This window comes from Corythoichthys intestinalis, chromosome 17 (assembly GCF_030265065.1).
Source record: "Corythoichthys intestinalis isolate RoL2023-P3 chromosome 17, ASM3026506v1, whole genome shotgun sequence".
NCBI classification, from domain to species: Eukaryota; Metazoa; Chordata; class Actinopteri; order Syngnathiformes; family Syngnathidae; genus Corythoichthys; species Corythoichthys intestinalis.
In genome coordinates, this window is record NC_080411.1 from 11,205,988 (window position 1) to 11,221,188 (window position 15,201).

Consider the following 15,201-nt stretch of genomic DNA (forward strand, 5'->3'; position numbering starts at 1 on the left):
AAGTACTCTGAGGCAAGATGGCCGCCAGTTACTTTCGCCACTAACTCCGCCTTAAACATCTATCATTATTTATGTGATATTTACGCTCCTGTGCATAGCGTAGCGTCTAGTTTTCTCTTCACCCTATACATCGTTTAAAAACGATTGTTTGTGGGGTTTTTATCAACAAAAGGTGAGAATTGTTAAGCGAATAAACGATTAACTTAACTATTTAGCCGTCAAACCTAATTTTATCATGAAAATATCAGTGACTTTAGCATTAGCCTTATATTTTTATGACGTAATACTCGCAAAACTAACAACAACACGTAAAAGTAAACATGTAAGGTAGAATAACATGAATTAAAATGTATGGATGCATCGAATGTATGGATATAGTTGAAATTTGGGCAATAATTATACTAGTATGTCAAAATGAATTGGACGTCTAGCACTGTCAATGGTACTGTTAAGATGAGCGTTCACTGTCAGTCCTTCCAGTTTAAATAACTTGGATTACAATCGATGGCAGTCAGTGAGTTAATGTTAGTGAGTTAATGATTTATGTTGTCTATTGCAGTTTCTTCATTTTGCTGCAGCCATGGTGTGCATCCCCTGCATTGTCATCCCTGTTCTGTTGTGGGTCTACAAAAGGTTCCTGGAGCCCATCCTCTATCCTTTTATCTCACCCTTCATCAATACATTCTGGACCAAAAAAGCAGTGCAAGAGTCTGGCACCGGCGACCCATCCATGGGTGACAAGTGTAACGTGACACCCAAGGAGGTAGGCTAGGCTAAAGCATTAATACAGTGGGGCAAATAAGTATTTAGTCAATCACTAGTTGTGGAAGTTCTCCCACTTGATAATATTAGAGAGGCCTGTAATTGTCAACATGGGTAAACCTCTACCATGAGAGCCAGAATGTGGAGGAAAAAAACAGAGAATCACATTTTTTAATTTTTTTAAGAATTTATTTGAAAATCATGGTGGAAAATAAGTATTTGGTCAATAACAAAAGTTAATCTCAATACTTTGTTATGTACCCTTTGTTGGTAATAACGGAGGCCAAACGTTTTCTGTAACTCTTCACAAGCTTTTTACACACGGTTGCTGGTATTTTGGCCCATTCCTCCATGCAGATCTCCTCTAGAGCAGTGATGTTTTGGGGCTGTTGTTGGGCAAGACGGACTTTCAACTCGCTCCACAAATTTTCTATGGGGTTGAGATCTGGAGACTGGCTCGGCCACTCCAGGACCTTGAAATGCTTCTTACAAAGCCTCTCCTTTGTTGCCCTGGCTGTGTGTTTGGGATCATTGTCATGCTGAAAGACTCAGCGACATCTCATCTTCAATGCACTTGCTAATGGAAGGAGATTTTCACTCAAAATCTCTCGATACATGGCCCCATTCATTCTTTCCTTTACGCAGATCTGTCGTCCTGGTCCCTTTGCAGAAAAACAGCCCCAAAGCATGATGTTTCCACCCCCATGCTTCACAGTGGGTATGGTGTTCTTTGGATGCAATTCAGTATTCTTTCTCCTCCAAACACGAGAACCTGTGTTTCTACCAAAAAGTTCTATTTTGGTTTCATCTGACCATAACACATTCTCCCAGTCCTCTTCTGGATCATCCAAATGCTCTCTCGTGAACCGCAGACGGGCCTGGACGTGTACTTTCTTCAGCAGGGGGACACGTCTGGCAGTGCAGGATGTGAGTCCCTGGCGGTGCATTGTGTTACTGATAGTAGCCTTTGTTACTGTGGTCCCAGCTCTCTGTAGGTCATTCACTAGGTCTCCCCCGTGTGGTTCTGGGATTTTTGCTCACCGTTCTTGTTATCATTTTGACGCCACGGGGTGAGATCTGGCATGGAGCCCCAGATCGAGGGAGATTATCAGTGGTCTTGTATGTCTTCCATTTTCTAATAATTGCTCCCACAGTTGATTTCTTTACACCAAGCGTTTTACCTATTGCAGATTCAGTCTTCCCAGCCTGGTGCAGTTCTACAATTTTGTCTCTGGTGTCCTTCGACAGCTCTTTGGTCTTGGCTATAGTGGAGTTTGGAGTGTGACTGACTGAGATTGTGGACAGGTGTCTTTTATACTGATAATGAGTTAAAACAAGTGCCATTAATACAGGTAACGAGTGGAGCCTCGTTAGACCTCATTAGAAGAAGTTAGACCTCTTTGACAGCCAGAAATCTTGCTTGTCTGTAGGTGACCAAATACTTATTTTCCACTCTAATTTGGAAATAAATTTTTAACAAATCAATTAATGTGATTTTCTGTTTTTTTCCACATTCTGTCTCTCATGGTTGAGGTTTACCCATGTTGACAATTACAGGCCTCTCTAATCTTTTCAAGTAGGAGAACTTGCACAATTGGTGGTTGACTAAGTACTTATTTGCCCCACTGTATGTGGTGAAGTACAGTTAATAAAAATAACATATTCCTTCTTTATTTCCAGACCAAGCACAATGGAGAAGTAACAGCAAATGGATCTGCTGTGTCTGGCGATAAGAAAACCGACTGATCATTTTGACATGTGTAATTCCTCTCATGAATACAATTGTAAATATTTCCAAATGTTGTATTCATACTATTCCAGAAAAGATAGTTTATTATTAATTTAATCACAATATTGTTTAATATTTGAGATGTCAGCATTTTATATCCAAATTAACTGCTGTGTCAAACTAATGATGAAATAAATTATGTGTATAGAATGGCTATTCAATGTGTATTTCTTGCTATTAGTAATGCTTACGGGGTACTCACAATGTTATACACATCATCTCAAATTCAAAAGTAATAAATAGCACACTGTCATTTTCTGTCATGCTGAATTTTCTATATTTAATGGTGGCATTTCAAAACATTCAGATGTAGTATTTTGCATGTCCAAGCAGCTGAACAGGACCCTAAACACAAAATCTAGGTTCAAATTTCAGTTCAAAATGTTATCTTCACTTTTTTTGCTCCATTTTTACGTAATTTTTTTTTAAATTGAAGGATTTTCACGTTTATTTGTTAATTTTAAATTATATATAGGTCATTTTTATAGGGTGCCATTTGGACACTAACAGAGGAAACGTTTTGTGCTAAAGTTAGTCCTCAACCTAGCTTTGCTAGCATAATAGCTAACATGATTGGATTCTTAATGAGATCATTTTACAAATAAACCTTTTGAAATGATTCAATTCAATGACTTAATTTGATATATACCTTTAACAGTTGAAACAATATGCTCAACTACACTAAACGTACTTCATAAAACTGCAACATCTGATTTTAAAGGAGTTTAAAAGAATAAAATTGCTTACCACAGTTGAATTTCCTGCCACTAGTATGATGTTAATCGCAGAAGAGTGATGCCATTAATAAATGGGGAATTCTCTTCACGGGACACTAACACAACTTAAGAGTGGACATAAGGGGTATTATACACTACTACAGTGCCTTGCAAAAGTATTCGGCCCCCTTGAATCTTGCAACCTTTCGCCACATTTCAGGCTTCAAACATAAAGATATGAAATTTAATTTTTTTGTCAAGAATCAACAACGAGTGGGACACAATCGTGAAGTGGAACAACATTTATTGGATAATTTAAACTTTTTTAACAAATAAAAAACTGAAAAGTGGGACGTGCAATATTATTCGGCCCCTTTACTTTCAGTGCAGCAAACTCACTCCAGAGGTTCAGTGAGGATCTCTGAATGATCCAATGTTGTCCTAAATGACCGATGATGATAAATTGAATCCACCTGTGTGTAATCAAGTCGCCGTATAAATGCACCTGCTCTGTGATAGTCTCGGGGTTCTGTTTAAAGTGCAGAGAGCATTATGAAAAGCAAGGAACACACCAGGCAGGTCCGAGATACTGTTGTGGAGAAGTTTAAAGCCGGATTTGGATACAAAAAGATTTCCCAAGCTTTAAACATCTCAAGGAGCACTGTGCAAGCCATCATATTGAAATGGAAGGAGCATCAGACCACTGCAAATCTACCAAGACCCGGCCGTCCTTCCAAACTTTCTTCTCAAACAAGGAGAAAACTGATCAGAGATGCAGCCAAGAGGCCCATGATCACTCTGGATGAACTGCAGAGATCTACAGCTGAGGTGGGAGAGTCTGTCCATAGGACAACAATCAGTCATACACTGCACAAATCTGGCCTTTATGGAAGAGTGGCAAGAACAAAGCCATTTCTCAAAGATATCCATAAAAAGTCTCGTTTAAAGTTTGCCACAAGCCACCTGGGAGACACACCAAACATGTGGAAGAAGGTGCTCTGGTCAGATGAAACCAAAATTGAACTTTTTGGCCACAATGCAAAACGATATGTTTGGCGTAAAAGCAACACAGCTCATCACCCTGAACACACCATCCCCACTGTCAAACATGGTGGTGGCAGCATCATGGTTTGGGCCTGCTTTTTTTCAGCAGGGACAGGGAAGATGGTTAAAATTGACGGGGAGATGGATGCAGCCGAATACAGGAACATTCTGGAAGAAAACCTGTTGGTATCTGCACAAGACCTGAGACTGGGACGGAGATTTATCTTCCAACAGGACAATGATCCAAAACATAAAGCCAAATCTACACTGGAATGGTTCAAAAATGAACGTATCCAGGTGTTAGAATGGCCAAGTCAAAGTCCAGACCTGAATCCAATCGAGAATCTGTGGAAAGAGCTGAAGACTGCTGTTCACAAACACTCTCCATCCAACCTCACTGAGCTCGAGCTGTTTTGCAAGGAAGAATGGGCAAGAATGTCAGTCACTCGATGTGCAAAACTAATAGAAACATACCCCAAGCGACTTGCAGCTGTAATTGGAGCAAAAGGTGGCGCTACAAAGTATTAACGCAAGGGGGCCGAATAATATTGCACGCCCCACTTTTCAGTTTTTTATTTGTTAAAAAAGTTTAAATTATCCAATAAATTTTGTTCCACTTCACGAGTGTGTCCCACTTGTTGTTGATTCTTGACAAAAAATTAAAATTTTATATCTTTATGTTTGAAGCCTGAAATGTGGCAAAAGGTTGCAAGGTTCAAGGGGGCCGAATACTTTTGCAAGGCACTGTATATTGAAAAACTAATATTTTGTGATACTTTCTACTAGGGCTGCATCTATCGATTATTTTAGTAGTCGATTAATCGATGAACTATTTAGTTCAAAAGAACAATTGGCTAACTGACATAGCAAAAGCACACAAGCTTAAATGCTATAAAATGCAAACTTTTTCTTTTTTTTTTAACAATGCTCTTTACAAACGGTTCAAACACCTATTCCCACAAACAATGGCTCAATATACCTAAAAACTAAATCACAAACGTATTAAAAAAAAAAAACATGAGCTCAAACAAAAAGTTAGCTTATGTTGGTCTCAACAAGGAGCAGCTGGAATCAGTCATGTGAAATGAGTTATGCCTTATTCACTGTTGCCACTAGAGGGCAGTGTATTCACCCAAATCAATTAAAATAAATGCAAACACTTTCAAAACAAACTATTACAAAGCCACTTTAATTAAACAAATATTGGAAGCAGCTAAATTTAATTGGAATCACTTTTCTAATGGAATTACTCGAGTTATTCGATTAATCGTTGCAGCACTACTTTATACCTAAAAAAATCATTGATATGCTCCCACCAAGAATCGAAGTATTGTTTTAAAGGTGTCACTGATTCCAATCAAAACAAAAGGACCCAACAGGTTACTACCAAAATCTTCAATTAGAATAGTGTCTACGTTAGCTCACTGGCTGCCATTGACTGCGCTAGACGTCCAATTTATTTTGACCGGCTGGACATCCAGCGTCATTAATAGCACTGAAACTAGAGAATTCACAGCCAGTTTTGTGGGCATTTACATGTCACTTCCTGTTGATTTTAGGGCATTTGAAAGTTACTTCCTGTTGTTTTTGAGTCACTTCCTATTCATTTGGGGACAGTTCTTTTCAGTAACCCAAAATCAACAGGAACTGACCTGTAAACAGTGGCGCCCCCAGGGGGTGGCCAGGAGTGGCCATGGCCACCCCTATAAATTGGTTGGCCACCCCACTGGCCACCCCGCTTGCCAGTATATCGTTAGATTGTTGTAGCATCAGTTATGCATTTCATCCCAAATGAATGCATTTATTTTGTTTTGTTAAATGTAAGGCTGTCAAATTTATCGCGTTAACGGGCTGTAATTAATTTTTTTAATTAATCACACAGTTGCGGTACGACTCACTCGCGCATTGCCGCAAACAGCCTACAATGGCACCGTTTTACTTATATACAGAGATAAGAGGCAGTGTCAAGTGAGTGGAGTAGATACAAGCATTCATTGGTGCCGTACTTTTAATTGGCAAAAGCTTTGTCATCTCTCCCACAGCAACTATAAATATTGTGGGAAGCGACGTGGGGAAGAATGACAGGAGTTGATCTTTTTCTAAACACCCTGTAGTGTACCCAATGCAGAGAAGATATAGCATTTGAAGCCACCACACACAGTCATGGTTGCACCACTTCCCATCATGTATTTGGGCAGAACAGTTAAGTTGCTACAGTATCATTTACTGAAAGCTCAACAAATACACTAGATGGCAATATTTAGTCACAATATACAAACTCACATTTATCCTTTAAGAATTACAAGTCTTTCTATCCGTGGATCACTTTCACAGAAAGAATCTTAATAATGTTAATGCCATCTTGTGGATTTATTGTTATAATAAACAAATACAGTACTTATGTTGAATGTACTGTATATATCCGTCTTATCTTTCCATTCCAACAATAATTTACAGAAAAATATGGCATATTTTAGAGATGGTTTGAATTGCGATTAATTTTTGAGCTGTGATTAACTCGATTAAAAATTTTAATCGTTTGACAGCCCTAGTTAAATGTACACCTTATGGCTAATATATACATAACACAATAAAACAGAATTGTTGTGGAACTCAAAATGCTGACTGGATAGTTATGGACTATGCACATTAAATCGTTAGTAACATCAAATATTACAGAATACACCAAAGTTTATCAGTAGCCATGTCCTTAAGTCTTTTTGATAGTTTTCCCCTGACCTTTTTACTGCAATAATATAATGAAAACTTAAAATTATGGCTTTTAGTTTTGGCCACCCCAAGATTTTAAGTGGCCCCATCTGGCCACCCCTATGAAAAATTTCTGGAGGCGCCACTGCCTGTAAATGCTCCCAAAATAAACAAGAAGTGACCCGTCAGAATCACATACTGCCACCTGCCTAGCGTCTACACATACATACGGAGTAATTAAATAAATATAAATGTTTTTTTTTTCTTTTCCACAAACCTACATACAAACTCGTGGAACGTTGCCTATGTCGTAAACCGAGGTCGTGGTCGTAACTCGTTCACTCGCTGAGCGCGCGTAACGACTCGACGTAAGTGAACGCCCGCTATGACGTCAGTACGCAAGTGGGCCGCGACGTGGAAAACATGGAGGCGAAGGAGTGTGTAGAGTAAAACTTCGCCACCTCCTCTCAATTGAATCCACCTTTGAAGCTTGTACGCTTTCAAGCTTAAACCTGGATAATAGTCAGAAGTATATTTTGTCTCTGGGAGTGTCTACATTGCTGTTTCACTCGAAAAACGAGACAGGACAGCGGCGAGCGGCATTTTTGACAGGTAAGCTAAACGGTCAGCTGATGGCGTACTTGCCTCTAATTTTAGCTGTCATAGCAACAACATCAGACGTTGTTAAGGTTGTTATTCAAGTTAGCAATTTACCTATTGTGTGTTGCTATTGGTATAGCTCGTTGACAGTCGCGACAGTAGCATCGCGGCAATTAGCTTTACGGTACTTCCTGTGTATGAGCGCACGTAATGCTAAATTAAGGACTATTTAAGGTACAGTACAGTTTAACTGTGACATTACGGTTAAGAACGAATGCATTGCTTAAAACATGTTTTCTTGCTGTTAAATGTCATCACACAATGTTTAAATGGTTACATGCTCAAGTTAAATTAATAGCCTGAAAATGACATCCAACATCACGCTGGATTGGTTAAAAAATGGAAAAGTTAGGGATATTTGAATTGTTTTCATTCACTAAAATGCGCATATTTCTTCAAACGTTCCTATGAAACTTTTAGATTCCTGGTTCAGCTGCCTATTTCAGTGGTCATCCTTCATATTTTTTGGCATACCCCTTATTAGCCAAAATATAGCCAATCGTATCAGGCAGTTTAATGAACCTTAAAAAATGCAGAAATATCCTCTAATAATTTAAAGCAACACTTGGTAACTTTTCAACTTTTATGAAATATTTTTGTAACATTTGTGATATGTCGACTGACAGTTAGCTGAATGACACCTCTTTTATATCTTGAGGGGGTCTGTATCGCTTTCACCGACGATAATTAAGTTTGAGGAGGGTGGCATGAACCCTGCCACACACACAAAAAAAAATGTGCTGACTGCTTTACGGCATACATCACTTCCCCCTTTCCCCATTCATTATAAAGACTGAAGTTGATGCTAATGCTTTCACTCGAATTCTGCAAAGATGGCAGAGCAACAAAAGTGACCAAAAAAAAAAAATCTGAGGAAAAAGAAGGACAAGCTCACAGGATATACAGAATAAACATTGGCCCTGCTTTCACTCGCTGGCGATGAATTTGGGTGGCGGGGGGGAATGGGGTTAGCCACACTAACAAACTCTGTTGTAAATCGTCATATGCTATTGTATAGCCGCAACTGGATTAATTACACGATTACTTTTAATCCTTCACAAAACTGCTGGAAACAGAAATGCTCTACCAGTACAAATGGTTTGCATGCCTACTAGTGGCAAGTGATGAAAGGAGCCACATGGTTGGACATCTATAATCGTCAATTGCAATTAAAGAGTTAATGTTGGGTGATTACTGGTTAAAAAAAGGTCCACATTTTATAGTAAGTGCCATTCAACAGTCGATTATCAATTTTGACAAATGCAAAGAATAATCAATAACTGTATTAACTCAACATTTTCCAGACCGGTACCTCAGTACAAAAACTTTATCAAGTATCGAACAGATTCTTACTCACGTTCGAGCTGATATACTGTGTATATATATGTATATGTATTTTTTTTTCTTCCTAATGCAAAAGCTTAAAATGTTTTGAAAAGGTGTGATCATGTGATCGGAGTTTATGAGATTTTATTCTGACGTGACAAACTTTATCTGGTTGGAGAATGGCTAGCATATCTTAACGGTTGGTTATGTCAAACGATTTTGAAGATTACTTCACAAATCTATTGATTCCCTAAAGTCATCTGGGCTCATTGCAAACAGCAGCAGTGACCAGTTTTTTTGGCAGCCCTTTTAATTTTCGTCTTGGTCTTTTGGACAAAAATAATTATTAGTCTCAGCCATATTCTAATAATTTCAAAATGTCTTTGTCTAGTTGTAGTCGATGATTACTCACAATGTTTTTGTCTGTAAAATTCAAACGTTTTAGTCCAAAAATGAATAAATGTTTCCAATAATTTCGAATGAACATTGACAAGCACATAGCATGTAGTTTCTAAAAGGACAACACCAATTTTGTGAGGATAATTCATACTCAGCAGCAATGCAGTACAGTATTTTCAATTAAATAAACCTGCACTGTATGAACTGTATGTTAAAAAAAAAGTTTAAAAATTTAAGACGACGCTTGCCATGCTTAATGCTAATGCTAACGTGAACGCTAAGCTAACGCTATTAGTTACATTTAGTGTGTAATGATCACTCAGCACATACCTTTAAAGGATAAAGCAACATTGCATATTCTCTCTTGCCAAGATTAGAAAACACATCTTACCATGTGTTTCAAAACAAGCAAGCCTGGAGTCTGGAGAGGACACCGGTGAGTGAGTGTGTGTGGGAAGGAAGGAGGCGCAGCTGCACGTCACATGAGTGACACAACCAGACACTGCTATGATGCAGGCTAATTACACATACTGTTATGTCCCACGGATGGCACGCTAACGGCGTAACATAAAACGAGCCACACAAGTTCACAAGTGGCACAAATTTATTTACATAGTCAAACTCGCAATGAACAATATATACAAAATGTGGGAGAAGCGCGGCTTCAGGGTAAGCCCATGCAAAAACAACAAACAAAAGGAATCTACACTTCAACCCGACCCGCTAACTAAACCCTGATCGTAAAAAGGAAAGAACAAAAAGACAGCCACTACCCTAGCTTCCTACTCTAAACAAAACAGGAGAAAACGAGTTGAACAGAAATGGCAGCTTACCCCTACTGCTTCTGTGCTCTTATTTACAGTGGTGAACAAAAACGATCCAATAATGAATAAACACAAAAGAGGAGGCCCGCGGCACAAATGCTGTCAAATGCGACCTCCGTTGTCAGTTGACAGCTTCCGACTTTTCAAGCTTGGCGCCCTTTTTCGAGGCCAATCAGTGGCGGCGACGTCATCTGTCCATCTGGCGTCGATCAGCTTACGTCACGTTGGGAGGGGAGGCAGTCAGCTGGCGGAGGTGACGATCAGCTGGCTGAAAGAGTCTCAAAAAAACAATAACTAAACAGCCAGTGCCGTCACACATACAATTAGAAAAATGTCACACATTTGACATTTGACGGAAACTAAGGAACATTTTCATCTCGTTCTTGAAAACACATTTGTCTCATTAGTTTTAGTCTCCGACGACACGTTTTTACTTCGTCACGCAATCCTAATGAAAAAATGGTTCGTCGACGAAATATTTGTGTTATCGTCGTCAAACAACAGTGGACCCTATAGTAAAGAAAATCAAGTGGTATAAATGTGATCATTAGTTTTTTCCCTGCATTTTGTATACTCTTGTTGAATGGGTCATGAGCAAATATGGCCTATTTGCAAATTTTAATAATAATGTTTGAAATATATGAGTGATATTGCATTTCAACTGCATTTTTTATGCCTGTAGGTGTTGGCATATGCCAGGCAAAGAGGCAGCCCTGAGTCTGGAGATGGGAGCCAACACCAGCCAGCTCAGTGACCTGCCCGACAACCCCAGCCTCAAGGCTCTGGTGGGCACAGAGTCAATATCGGGAAATGACCCTTTCTGGAACCAGCTCATCTCTTTCACCGTTATTAGTCCCACTAGCAGGTAGGGCTGGGCGATATGGCCTTAAGTACGCATCACGATAAATTGAGCAGATTTACCTCGATAACGACAAATGACGATAAATTCGCCCAAGCAGACTGTTATACAATTTGAAAATTTGAATCAATGCATGGAATACAAATTAACCATTTCTCATTAAATTTATTTAACCAGCTTTCAATTTAACAATTGCACATGCAGTCTAAACATTAAGTATTAAAAAAAATCTTGTAAACATTAAGAATTCTAGTGTGAACATTTATAACAGCTTGTATGACTTGAAAAATGTACATTATAAAATCAATATGACGACTGTGGAAACATGTCATTCTGACACAAATGACTTGCAGCTTTAACAGTACACTTCAGACAACTTATTGGTAATGGCTGCTGTGACATAATTATTCAACACAAGTGTTTACGTCAAGGTTTCAGTTAATTTTTTTATTTTTTTTCCGAAATATTTTTTAATACATGCACCCCCCTACACAGACACAACCAGATTAAAGCTGTATTGCTCTGATGCCAATGAAACATTTAAGGTTTTATGATGGCAGAATAAAGCGAACACATACAGAAAAATAGCTGTGGCCATTAAACTGTCGTATTATATATAGGCTTCACTGTTGGATTACAGTTTATTCTGAGTGCTTTACCATCATGAAAGCTTTCAGAGAAATCACACAGAGATGCCAAATACCGCGACATGATGATTGCTACATGGAAGTCCGTGCCCAGTCCACTCATTAATTTCAGCTGTTTCGACAAGGTTAGAGCCGCTGTCCGACTCGTTCACGTTCATTTGTAGCCGGTGTTAGCCGCTAGCGTTAGCCTGTGGCTTGGCTACCAGAAGAAAGCATCCTCTCCTGATATCGTGAGAACCAGGGAGGACAGCGGGTGAAAGCCCGTCTAGAACCCGCCAAGAGTTTACTAAGTTTGGCGAAGCTAACTTAAGCCCGACTCCATCCCCTTTACTTGTAGCGTTAGCCGCTAGCGTTAGCATACCGGGCTTCTGTTTGATTGGCTTCCTGAAAACCACGTGACTCTATACGTAAGCACACTGTCTGCTTTCTTAAAGGGGAATGAACATAGCCGAACAACACAGCGTCAAAGCGGGATAAAAAGACTATATTTTCTTGTTTTATTAAATTACCGAATTTACCGACATGGTCAAAATTACGTCGGTCATCGTGAAGAATTTCGGTGACGGTAAATTTTCGGTTTACCGCCCTGCTCTACTAGCAGGTACTCAACATAGAATTTGAGTCATGTGTACAGGATCTTCCAAAGTACACCAGGATGTTTGTAAAGCCGGCCGCCACTTGACTTTTGAGTAATGATTCATCAGGGCTTTTTGTCATTGTTCTATAAAGTGATGGGATAGTTATTCGTGAATCGTGGTTAGTTCTTTAAAAATATTTTTTTTCTCCAGATGCACAATTGATATATATATATCAAAAAGGCAAATAATGCATTGTATCATATTGTCATCAGAATCGGGCCTTCCAAATATACGCTAAAATATGTAATAAGTAGTAAAACGTTACACAAGCTTTAACCCTTTAACACCTAAGCCTAATTTGGCCTAATTTGCATGCCTTTGATGTTGCCTTTAGATTTCAAAGAAAAAAATGTTCACAATGGCCAGGTTGGGTCCCTTTTTTCAGGGGCCAGGTTGGGTCCCTTTTTTCAGGACACCTTGAACTTCATGCCCAAACTGTTGTTTTCTTCACTGACCAATTATAATCAACATTTTGGACCCAAAAAGACACCAAAAAATCCCCAAATCTTTTTTCAAAATTTGTAATGTTGACGTCCCATTGACAACCAAACATGCTCGGCCAACCGTTCTGAAGCTTGATAATATTTATTCAAGGTGTTAGGATAAACATTCAATAGAAAAAAATAAGATTGAATAGTTTTATGTTTGAAGATTCGACACAAACAGCAGGTATGGTCATAGGTGTTGTGGCCTTTACACATACTATTGTCAAAACAGGTTATATACTGTGCAAAATAGTGAGATAAATATATATATAGTTACAAAAGAGACAAAAAAGTTTTGTCTGAGGAGGAAAAAAAAGGGAGGCTACCAGGATATACTGAATAAACAATGGCCTGGCTTTCACTCGCTGGCATCAGCCCTGACGAGTTCAGGTGTCGTGGACGGGGGGTTTAGCCAGACTAAGCCACATGGTTGCCAACCGTCATATGCTATTGTTTAGCCACAACTGGATTCATTACCTTTTTACTTATTATTCTGATGGGATTCATGCATGACTAGGTGCAATTACACACACTCAAGTAGAAAACCTCGGTGTCAGGATTAGCGATGAGACGGCATAGAATAGGATGCCAACAACCGCAAATACAACTAGGGAACGATAGCACCAACATATTCATAGTTAGTAGAGGTGGTTTTAATGTTTCGTAGATTAGTTACAAAAATTGTAAAACACAAAAAACAAAAGACAAAAGAAAATCCTCTCAGGCTTAAATAAATGACTATTTCAGTATCAAGTTAACAGTTGAAAACAGTAGATAAAATAATAAATTCCCCATTCTGTATCAGCAGCTTTAAACTACAACTACTCCATTCAATTAATTTAATGTTGTGAACCAACCGTTAAAGTTGTTAAAATTGCTCCTGTTATTCCATAATTTCCCTTCTGTCTACATTTGACATGTGAAAGTTATAAAACTGTTTTAAAGATAGATTCAAGTCAAGATTTTGCCAATTTAGGAGTATTTTAGATAAAAAGTTAATTACCGTATTTTTCGGACTATAAGTCGCACCAGCCATAAAATGCCCAATGAAGAGGAAAAAAACATATATAAGTCGCACTGGAGTATAAGTCGCATGTTTGGGGGAAATATACTTGATAAAATCCAGCACATAGAACAGATATTTCATCTTTAAAGGCAATAGATGGGGGACGGGTGTCCGATCAGCATTTGCTTTTCCCGTCTTCCTTGTCTGTCTTCGTCTTTCCTTCGGGTAAACAACAATTCCACACTCTGAAACTGTTAATGATTTTGATGATGATGATGATGACAATGACAATAAATTCATTCATTCAAATTTAAAATAAAAAATACAATATAGAACAATATGCTGAATAAGTGCATAGTATGATAATGTTACATGATGCATGAACAACAAAATGCGAACGTGGCCAGTATGTTAACGTAACATAGCTATTAAGAGTTATTCAGATAACTATAGCATAAAGAACATTTAAACAAGTTTAGCAAACCATCAGTTTCACTCCAAAACACCAAAATAACATATGAAATGATATAAAAATGTGTTAATAATTTCACACCTAAGTCGCTCCTGAGTATAAGTCGCATCCCCAGCCAAAGTATGAAAAAAAACTGCGACTTATAGTCCGAAAAATACGGTAGGTTCACTTGGAAGGTTCGCTACAACAGCCTTCCAGGCAAGTCTACTGCGTTAAGATGGCGGCTGTTTACTAATGCCGGCAAGTATGTCATTTCGCATCTCGTTCTTTACACATGTGAATCTACCGTGGACGTAGTTTGTAGCGGCTGTCGGCAGCAGTAAGGTATTATTGTTGCGGCATGAGTTGAGCCAGAGCCGTGAGTTGAGCATTGTCATTACCCAGGTAATGACAAGCACGATGTTTACTCTCGGTCTGTTCCTCATTGCGTCCTGTAGACCGTGCTGACTGTGTTTTAGTACCGCTTTACTTGACATATTTCAATAATCGCAATTTGAATGTTTGTGGATGGTTCCCGAATCTTCAACGGCCGAATCGAGTAGAATCTAAGAATTGGAAATTTCGCACACCTCTATTATATTTATTGTTGTTGTATGTGCTTCTTTTGTCTCTCTGTCCTTTTCTTCTGTTCCCCCATGACCCTTTCATGTTCACTGCTTTCTCCTAATAAACGAGGTACGTTGAACGATCACACATTAAAACTGTCCAGACCAATCGGACACTCAGATCTCCATTCACGGTGTCAATCAGCTGAACAGGACAGGTTAAAAAAATAAAAAAATAAAAAACTAATTATTTTCATTATTCATCCTTCACACAGCTGCTGGAAACAGAAATGTTTTTTAATCCATCTGCAGGCAACCGG

General features: G+C 38.7%; 2 protein-coding genes across 3 annotated transcripts in view; both read left to right on the forward strand.

Moving 5' to 3' along the window:
* The first annotated feature begins 27 nt into the window (after positions 1-27).
* LOC130905815 (UPF0729 protein C18orf32 homolog) lies at positions 28-2,778 on the forward strand. Its single transcript, XM_057819519.1, has 3 exons — positions 28-172; positions 560-763; positions 2,443-2,778. Exons 2-3 carry the CDS (start codon positions 581-583, stop codon positions 2,506-2,508), a joined length of 249 nt encoding a protein of 82 aa, XP_057675502.1. The 5' UTR covers positions 28-172; positions 560-580; the 3' UTR covers positions 2,509-2,778.
* Positions 2,779-7,410: 4,632 nt separating this feature from the next.
* dym (dymeclin) overlaps positions 7,411-15,201 on the forward strand; it is a 145,053-nt gene continuing 137,262 nt past the window's right edge. The window contains exons 1-2 of one of the 2 annotated variants that reach the window (XM_057818417.1): positions 7,411-7,632; positions 10,912-11,094. In XM_057818417.1, coding sequence (XP_057674400.1) covers positions 10,922-11,094 — 173 coding nt within the window. In that variant the 5' untranslated portion in view covers positions 7,411-7,632; positions 10,912-10,921. The remainder of the gene's footprint in view (positions 7,633-10,911; positions 11,095-15,201) is intronic. The other variant, XM_057818416.1, reaches the window with a different exon arrangement.

Bases quoted from the DNA above. Each gene is read 5' to 3' on its own strand.
- LOC130905815 (XM_057819519.1), top strand. From the start codon at position 581: ATGGTGTGCATCCCCTGCATTGTCATCCCTGTTCTGTTGTGGGTCTAC. The intron at 764-2,442 runs GTAGGCTAGGCT...CTTTATTTCCAG, and splicing joins GTAACGTGACACCCAAGGAG to ACCAAGCACAATGGAGAAGT.